General features: G+C 31.0%; 1 protein-coding gene across 3 annotated transcripts; it reads left to right on the top strand.

Annotated features, from left to right (window-relative positions):
• The first annotated feature begins 2,068 nt into the window (after window positions 1-2,068).
• On the top strand, window positions 2,069-9,627 carry LOC120075249 (auxin transporter-like protein 1). 3 transcript variants are annotated; one of them, XM_039028468.1, is made up of 9 exons: window positions 2,069-2,288; window positions 2,524-2,712; window positions 2,964-3,149; window positions 3,237-3,349; window positions 4,315-4,393; window positions 4,487-4,584; window positions 6,829-7,036; window positions 7,117-7,374; window positions 9,085-9,627. In XM_039028468.1, exons 2-9 carry the CDS (start codon window positions 2,536-2,538, stop codon window positions 9,292-9,294), a joined length of 1,329 nt encoding a protein of 442 aa, XP_038884396.1. In that variant the 5' UTR covers window positions 2,069-2,288; window positions 2,524-2,535; the 3' UTR covers window positions 9,295-9,627. The 3 variants fall into 3 exon arrangements, with proteins under 3 accessions (XP_038884396.1, XP_038884394.1, XP_038884395.1); XM_039028466.1 differs by having other exon boundaries at window positions 4,210-4,393; XM_039028467.1 differs by having other exon boundaries at window positions 2,279-2,410; window positions 4,210-4,393.
• The last annotated feature ends 610 nt before the right edge of the window (window positions 9,628-10,237 follow it).

Genomic DNA, 10,237 nt, shown 5'->3' with positions numbered 1-10,237 from the left:
TCTGCATGTTGTTGGAGATGAATTATAAAGATGAATACTTACTTCAATGAGTAAAATTGCATTGCTACTTCAATGCTATAGGCTTTAGGATACTTCCTTTTTCCTTACTGAAAGTTAATCTTATATATTTTTATGTTGAAAAGTAGTTGTTTGTCTCGTAAAGTTATAAATTTGTCTTCTGAAGTTACTTCACGAGACAAAGTTTGTCTTCAGTTTCACATTACAACCTACTATAAGTTTGTCTTGTGAAGTAACTTCACGAGACGTCTTGTGAAGTTTGTCTTGTGAAGTTACTTCAAGAGACAACAGACAGAAATAAACTCAACAATATTTTTTTTTATTTTTAATTTTTTTAATAATTATCTCCCGATGATGTCTATACATGCGTCGGGAGTTCTAAACTATCGACACAGTATATGAAGTGTCGGGAGTTTCAATAACTCCCAATGGTATATGTTTTCGCGTTAAGAGATGCTCTCTCGATGGGTATATCCTGACCAAACTCCAACGACTAGTTTGTCGTCGAAAGTGAATCTTTTGATGCGTTTGTGACCATTTTTCGATGATTTTGAGCGTGGGGAAAGAAGTGTTTTCTTGTAGTATCAAAATCTTCCTCTCGCAGTTAGATCCTTCCTCTTGCTTCTTCTTTTCGCTCCTTGGTCTTGTTCCAATTTTCATCTTTGATTCCAGAGAGAAAAGGAAGAGGAAGAGACAATGCAGAAAAAAGAGAAAAAAAAAAGTTGTAATGAGCAAGAAAAGAAGAAGGCATATGCAAGAAAAAAAAGTCACAATAAGTGAATGAAAAAGAGGAGAAGAGAATGTAGATATAGAAAAAAAAATTGGGGTGATTTTGGTAATTTCACGAGAAGATGGCAAAGCAAAATGTGAAAATAAAAAAATAAAAAAAAACAAAAAAACCGTTGTTTTCAAAACTTAGATCAAATTTCATTTTGGCCTCCCATTTTGAGATATTCATACAATTTTCTCTACTTTATGTTAGTTGACTTATGCTTATATCGATTAAAATTTTTCTAACTTATAATATTGCATAACCAAAACACATGTTAGATAAATTTTGTGGAAGACTAAAACTTCCATCTCAATAAATATACTAGATAATTTATCCGTTAAACTACGTTCAAATTAGCAAAAACGTAATACTTTTTAGTCACTTTTTGGAGAAAAGGGTGAAAAAGTAATGAAAAAGAGAGACATTACACATGGAATTAGGGTCTCCCACACTGATACAAAGAAAAGAACCCATCACCAAGCAAAACTTATGTCTCCTCTTTTGGAGGATACAATCACTTACACATCACCATCTCCTTCCAACTTTGTTTCTTTATCACAACAAAAAGATAAAACACCAAATTTCACTCATCCTACTGCTTTTATCCTTTAAACCACTTATTCTCTTCCTCGCCAAACTACAACCCAAACACACCCCATTTTCCCATTCATTTTTTCCCCCTTTTTGACTCTGTCTCATAATGATCAATAATTTGACATGATTTAAAGCAAATGTAGCCCTTTTTACTGGGAAATTAATTTCCCTTTTAAAATACAAATACCAATTTTCATCCATATTTTTTTTGTTTTCATGATTTCAACATTGACACGAGGATTGAATAGATATTTTCATTATATCATAAAAAAATCCACAAAATACGAAATTAATAATCATCTAAATATTGCTAATATAAATATAATATAAATAAGGGTTATTTTCAAACATAGTAAAATGAGCCAAACTTATTCTTAAGTACAGTAAAATGATAGACAATGATAAGTGAAATTTTGTTATATTTAAATATATTTTCAACGGTTTTTCATTTAAAATAATTGCCCTAATTAATAGACATGTTAACTTGTTTGAAAACTATAAAAGATTTATTTACTAATTTATATTTATTTTTTGAGTATTTTGTTTTTATAATTTTTCTAAAAATATTTATCCAAATCGATATTTTCATAAAATTTAATTGATATGTGGGTGGAAATTGACATTTTAAGCCTCGACCAACAGTAGAAAGCTCTTGTTTCCATGTTTCTTAAAGACCGTCACCCCATTTTCTTCTTTTCCCTATCTTTTTTCAGGTACACTCTATGTTGGGTCTCTCTCTTTTTTTCCTTTTTTTTCCTTTGCTGAATCTGCCCGAAACCTGAGGCGGCTTCTTCTTCTTCATCCAGAGAAAGCTGCAAAATTAAGACAGCCGAAATTTGAATTCAAAGACAGTGCTGTTGATCTTCAGTGACCATAAATTTACTGCGGCTTCATCATTCCTCAGGTGTCAAAGACTCAAAAACCGAGCCTTCTCTGTTTACAATTACAACAACAAACCAATAAAAGACGACATTGATTTGTGAAACTGTCATACGTTTATTATTTAAACTTTTTCTTCTAAAAAAGGCAATGCATTTTTTTTTTTTTTTATTCTTTTACCCTTTTCAGCTGATTATTTGATTCTGTCTTCATTTCCTTATATGGTCCTTGAAAGTTTTCTCATTTTTAACTTTTTGTAGATCTGCAAGAAAATGGCGACATCGAAACAGGTTGAAGGAAGCAGTTTCTCAGGAATGAATCAAACTGTGAATGAGTCAATTGAAAGAGATGAAGAAGAGAAGGGAAATCAATCTCCATTGAGCTTCAAAAGCCTCCTCTGGCATGGTGGCTCTGTTTATGATGCTTGGTTTAGTTGTGCATCAAATCAGGTCCTAAAACTTCAAAATTCACAAAACCCACCAAAACCCATCATTTTTTTTCCTTTGTTCTTCTTATGTGGATGTTAAAATTTAATCCAAATGTCTTGAATCTGTTATCTGCTGCCTCATACGAGTAGTTTAGAGAAATGCACTGGATAGACTCTCTAACCTTAGTGATGTATTCTTCTTCTACCTATTTACTGTTTTATCTTTATTTGTCAATTTCATGATAGTTTGTTTTTTGTTTTTTTTCTTTATAGGTTGCTCAGGTTTTGTTAACTCTGCCATACTCTTTTTCTCAACTGGGTATGCTCTCAGGGATCATATTTCAAGTGTTTTATGGGATTATTGGAAGCTGGACTGCATATTTGATCAGTATTCTTTACGTCGAGTATCGAAGTCGAAAGGAAAAAGAGAATGTCAGTTTCAAGAACCATGTTATTCAGGTTAGATTGTACAAAAAAAACAAAACTTTAGAACAACCCATTGATCATTTTTTTGGAAATTTGAAGAAGTTTTTTGTGTTTGTTTAGTGGTTTGAAGTGTTGGATGGGCTGTTAGGTCCATACTGGAAGGCTGCTGGATTGGCTTTCAACTGTACTTTCCTCCTCTTTGGATCTGTCATTCAGCTAATAGCTTGTGCAAGGTCTTTATGTCACCCCACAATGTCCTCTTCTCTAATGTCAAATGGCCTAAATTAACAAAAAGAAAATGAATTACTCCTGCCTTCATATTTTTTCATATGTTCAATATTACCTTAACATTTTTCTTTATCAATATGTGGAGTAGGGAATTGAATCTCACATCGAATTTGATAGTGCAAGTTTATGTCAATTGAGTTATACTCACGTTGACGATATTACCTTAAGTTTGTTAAAATATGACAAAAATTGGGACCTGAATAAGAGTGTTTGTTTACAACATTCTAACAAAGTTTACTACAAAGAGTAATTTTGAAACTTTTATGAAAGGTCAAAGGCTAATGTTATATCTTCTTTTAAAATATGGATGTCTTTCAAAAAATAAAAGGTAAAGTTTAGGATAATTGTTTTCAATAATAAAACCGTAGAAAATATTTTCAAATATAACAAATTTGTCATTGTCTATCAAGAATAATACTGTTTATCACCATAAACAGTGACATTTTACTTTAGTTGTAAATAAGTTGAGTCATATTCCTAAATTTAAAAAAAGCCCTAAAATTTAGGGTCGTTTCTTTATTTAATAAAATATGTATATATAACAAAACTTGACACGTGAGGTGTTATGTGGGTTCCAAGAACTTATCCAATATAGTTGTCTAATGATCTAAATTGAAAGAAAAAATATGTTTGTGACTTTATATAAAAACTTTGATAATAATGATTGACATAGTTCTTTTTTTTTCAGCGTAAAGTTGAGAGATGAAAATAGAAGGGGTTTTAAACCTTGTAAATAAAAAGAAATAGTAAAATATGCAATGTGGTGATAATAGTAGACTAATGTGTTTATTTGTGAATATGGCAGCAACATATATTATATAAATGACAAATTAGACAAAAGGACATGGACTTATATATTTGGAGCATGCTGTGCTACAACTGTGTTTATACCATCTTTTCATAACTATAGAATATGGTCTTTTCTTGGCCTTGGAATGACTACTTACACTGCTTGGTACCTGACAATTGCAGCTCTTCTTCATGGCCAGGTCTCATCACTCATCAAATCAAATTCTCATTTTCTTCCCATATCAATATTGTTCTCATTAATTATTCTTTTTTTTATATATATATATTTGAAGGTTGAGGGGGTCCAACATTCTGGCCCAACCAAAATGGTGCTTTACTTCACTGGGGCAACCAACATACTTTACACTTTTGGTGGCCATGCTGTCACTGTGTAAGTCTTTTATCTCCTAACAATTTTGAATCAACTTCCTTAACTATTTCTTTCGAAATAATTAAGAATACTATTTCTACGAAAAATATCATTTAGTGATATTTGTCAATCATATTCCGTCTCTAATTATTAATGGGGGTTTGGATTGAAGCTCCTTTAGGCATGAGAATAAGCTATTCCCATGCATTTCCATCAATGATACTCATCTAAAAATGTGGGGTTTCTTGATGTCTATTCTCTATCCTCTTTTAATACATAAATTTATTCTTTTATTTTATATTATTAAAATTAATTAATATATGAATTTAACTACTCCCATTAATTAATTAATTATATAATAAATCGTAAAAAGTCGTTGCATTAATACTATTAATTATAATTAGTTTATCATTGATTAATTATAATTTTATTTTTTTTTTAATTACAAAATGTTATATTTATTTTTTTAAATTGATTTTGATTGTTAAATTAATACATCATATTTATATAAACTCATTAAATTGGTTCATCAAATTAGGTACCCAAATAACTTTAGTTATAAATAACTCATTTTACAAATATTCATAATTAATAATTAATTAATATTATTATTTGATAGTTAAATAATTAATTTTGTTTAAAATTTTGAATTGAATTTATTGGTTATCTATTAATTTATTTAAATCTTATAAAAATGCCCATAATTAATTTTATATATAACCAAATACAATCATCTTTTATTTCCTTACTTCACCGTCGAGAAACGACATTTAAAGTCAAAGTTATTGGGTGAGGAAATGGGGAATGGGAAAGTAGGGTTTGTTAATAATGGTAAGTTGGTTTACACATCATACTATAAGTTTGTTATTTATTTAGTACATAGATTTTAGGTTGATGTGTTATCTCATACCACCCTGAAATATAGGTATCACCATTTGTAGGTAGACTAAGGTTTTAAGTTTGAAATTTTTATAACTTTCTAAAAGAAGAAAAAAAATATTATTATGCATTAAAATTTGGATTTTTTTAACCTAAAAGAGATTAGTAGAGGTTTAAACAGTAGAACGTACTAGTATACCATTTTGAAATTTAAAAACTAACTAAAAATGGATTGTTTTTAAATATAGGAGAATGAAATCTAATATTTATAAATATAACAAATTTCACTGTTTATCTGCAATAGACCGCGATAAATTACTATCTGTGTCTATTAGTGTGTCTATTGCGGTCTATCGTGGTTCATGCAGATAGAATGTGATATTTTGTTATTGTTTATAAATATTTTCAGCAATTTTACTATTTAAAATATTTTTCTTTAAAAAATAAAGTCAAAATTCAAGAATAAAAATTAACATTTTTTCCAATATGGAATGAGATGTTGAGGTTAATTGTAGAAAGTTTGTACAAGTTGATAACTTTTTTAAAGAAAAAATTAAAAAAAAAATACCTGCAATTAACCTCTGCCCGACATATTCTATTTCAAATAGAAAAATGAAATAGTGTTGATTGTAGCTAATTGGAGATTACTAATTAGTATTTATAGCAAGAGGTAGTTATTATAGTCTTAGGATAGTACTTGTCCCTAATATACCTAAAGTATTCTAAAAACATAGGGTGTAAAAGAATATCCTCCCTTTTATAAATTTAGGTTGAATTATATAAAACACCTCTAAATTTTGTTGTTTTTTTAAAAAATTTCAATATTACTCCTTATTTTCATGAATATTTTAAAATTATTGTTGTTATAGAAATTCTTTTCATTTCTTTTATGAAAATTAAATAGTATGACTGCAACTTAGAATAAAAAAATAGATCATCACATTATTTTAAGTAATTGTCACATCATTTCAAATCTTGATTTATGTATAAAATCTTAAAGAATTTTTACTCGAAAAGTAGTTTTAAAATACTTATAAAAGTTCAAAAATAACATTGCAATCTAGGTATTTTTTTAATAGTAAAATTTCTAGATTTTATAATTTAGTCTAAATTTTAGGATAATTATTTTAAATGGTAAAACTATTGAAAAGATTTTTAAGTATAGCAAAATGTCATTGTCTATCAACTATAGATTGTGATAATCACAATAGATATTTATCGGTATCAATGATAGATAGTGAAATTTTATTATATTGGTAAGTAAATGGAATCATTTTTGTTTATTTGAAAGCGACCACAAATTTTATTGAATTAAAACTACGAATTTGAAAATGAGTAAAAAAAGAAAAGACAAGAAAAAACTGAAGCAAAATTTTGGCGCAACAGGGAAATTATGGACGCGATGTGGAAGCCTCGAAAATTCGAGTTAATATATCTCATCGCCACTCTCTACGTCTTCACTTTAACCATCCCCTCCGCCACTGCCGTCTACTGGGCTTTTGGCGACCAACTCCTTTCTCACTCCAACGCTTTCTCTCTTCTTCCCACCAACGGATGGCGCACCACCGCCGTCGTTTTGATGCTCATTCACCAGGTTCGCTCATTTCATTGCATATTTGATTTGATTCTCTCTTTTTCTTCGCTTACGCATTTCGTTGAACGGTTGGCGTACAGTTCATAACATTTGGTTTTGCTTGTACGCCGTTGTATTTCGTGTGGGAGAAAGTGATTGGAATGCATGAAACAAAGAGCATGTGTCTTAGGGCGCTTGCCCGATTACCGGTTGTTATACCCATTTGGTTTTTGGCCATTATTTTCCCTTTTTTTGGACCCATTAACTCTGCGGTGGGGGCGCTTCTGGTTAGCTTCACCGTCTACATCATCCCTTCTTTAGCCCATATGCTCACTTTCAGATCTGCCTCTGCCCGACAGGTAAATGCCCTTTGCCTTTCATCTTTCTATTTCATTTCTTCAATTATATTTTACCTAATACGCGTTTATCCAACTGGCATTGTCGAATTCTCGTCCTAAAGTTGAATATTTGATTGATGCATTCAATCTGCCCTCACTTCTTGACCATATCATTGTTGGGTCATGGTTTGATTTTGTCTAAATTTCCATTAATTAGGCAATCTTAGCTGCTAGCTGAATCATTGGATATTTAATGCAAACTAGGCTCAGAGTTCAGAACATTCCTTGCTTAATCTAGAGCTGTTTTTATCATCTTTGTTCTTCCATTTGAGATAAAATCGTTTGGTTGAATATTCTGTTTGTTACTTATGATTCTTCCGTTTGAGCTTCAAACTTATATATATAACCCTTCAATGCCTGCCTACTACTCTGTATATTCTTATCTTATTTGTCCTTGGAATTGATGAAAACATTTATATGATATGAATCAGTACCAAAGACTAAGTATGTTGGAAACTTTGTGTTAATAATTTGACTGTCCTACTATGTCCCAATAGAGTGTCACCGAAGTACAAGTGTTAACAGTGAGAGTTTCCTAAAGAGAGTTGGTCCTTTCATCTCTTATCATTTTATGGATGTGGTTCCAGCTGTATGATTTAAGCTGTAAGTGAGTTCCAACAGACAGCCATTTTAACCCCACTGGTTGCTATAATGACTAGCATTTGAAATTTCATGAAACATTTCATTATGGGAGTGGGTAGCATTTCTTTTTCATTCAGTTATCTGCTTTCGTCACAATTCTTCATGCTAGCCACATCTTGGACTAAGTTGGGCCAATCAAACACACCCTGTAGTATGTTGTATCCTATTTCACAATCCAAATATTGCAGCTTTTTCCTTTGTACGGCCGAAGGATAGGACCAATGTGTTGGCTAATTGAGCGACATTTTAGGCTTTTTAGATAATTGTCAAATCAAAGTATCTTGCTTTTGATGCTACTCTTGGCAACTAATTTGCAGCTTTTTAATCCTAATTACTCTTGTAGTTAAGCGTGCTAAACGAAACTGACTACAACTAAAGAATGGTTAGCCAATTTAGTTTGGCTATGTTGTTCTAAAATTGATTTTGTTTGTATGCGTCAATTTGGAGTTGACAACTTAGTATAGGTTTGGCTTTAGAAAAATCAGGTTTTGATATCGTTACTATTGTTATACTTTTTGATATGATGTTTTATTAAATTAGTATATTAGTTTTGCATCAATTTTTTGGTCAAAACTTGACTTGGACATGCCTGCACTTATACCTCTACTTGTAGATTAATGCCATAGGATGTGCATAATAAGGATGGAGTTTAATGGGACAAGAAATTATCAAATGAAGTTGGAGGCTCATACTTTGTGACATGCGTATTAGTGGTTTGTTAGAAACAATAAATTGATTTAATGACTCTAGCATGGAGCACCCAAGTACAAGCATATTGTACTAGCTCTATTTTACATTAATCCCATTGAATAATTTATCAAATGGGACCCTCCTAATATTGTCACTTGATATGCCACTGATGTTGTTAATTAAAATTTAGTGGTACATATAGAACTTCAGAAGTTATCATAATTGTACAACAGTTGCAACTGAAAAACCCTGTAGATATTTAGATGAATGAAGATGATGATAGTACAAACTATTATTTGCGAGTATGACATGTTAGGAAAATGTATATTTTGGGTGCAGAATGCTGCAGAGAAACTTCCAATCTTCCTCCCTAGCTGGGCAGCCATGTATGTGGTGAACAGTTTTATAGTGGTCTGGGTCCTGGTCATTGGGTTTGGATTTGGAGGGTGGGCTAGCATGGCCAATTTCATCAAGCAAGTTGACACTTTTGGGCTTTTTGCAAAGTGCTACCAGTGTCCATCCCAGGGCCCAGCAACGCCCCATCATTGAATTTTCTCCATCTACTATATAAATATATAAGGCATACACAGGGAGCAACAAACTTCCTCTCCCCCACCCTTCTGATATGCATATTAATCATTCAAATCTTGTCTCTGGTCAGTCTATATATTTCTCAATATGATGTTTGTCTCATTGTTATTATTATTTTTTAGTGCAAATATGTGAAACTGGATAGAGCCCATTCTTAGATGCATATAAATCATCTTCTCCCACTCTTCCACTCTTTAGTTATGTACTTGTTGGAGGAACTGAATACCAATTGCTATCTCTGACGAATTTTATAAAGTATTTCAAGGATGTTTCTGCATTAGGGAACATAAATGGAACTGCCCATTTTGAGCTTTGCATTTTTTGCTTTCTTATTTGATTTAATTAGTTTCAAGATGAAGGGCTTCATCCATTTAACTAAGCTATGCCCATTTTCACATCAAGAGAACACATATGTTATTGACTTCTACTGATCAGTCAATTATTTGTATACAGCTAGTAGCTAATTTTGATAAAAACAAGTTTGACATATAATCATGCATAAATAGTGCATAAAGTTGGTGTTTGGATTGTGATGGATGAGATTGATGATAAGAAACAAAGCCATCTGTTTGTCATGAAGTGACAGGGAAGAAAAGGGACCCTGTTTGCTGTTTCATAATGTATTAGGACAGAAATTTTCTGGGAAAATGAGCTGAATGAAATAAGCCACATTTTTAATTAATAGTCTATTTATTTTATGAACTCTATTGTTGATAAGCTTTATTAGCTATATAGTCGAATTTTACTATATTTACTATATTTGCTATATTTGCAATTGCCTCTAAAATAAAATAGCTTCTCTCATTCTTTTTTTTTTTTTTACATGAATAGCATAATTGACTATTATTTTATACAAAAATTACTTTTTCAGCCCTCATTATTAAGGCATATATATATATAA

This window comes from Benincasa hispida, chromosome 4 (genome assembly GCF_009727055.1).
Source record: "Benincasa hispida cultivar B227 chromosome 4, ASM972705v1, whole genome shotgun sequence".
Classification (NCBI taxonomy): domain Eukaryota; kingdom Viridiplantae; phylum Streptophyta; class Magnoliopsida; order Cucurbitales; family Cucurbitaceae; genus Benincasa; species Benincasa hispida.
The sequence above is the reverse complement of the archived record's forward strand: the minus strand, read 5'-3'. Positions and strand labels throughout refer to the sequence as shown.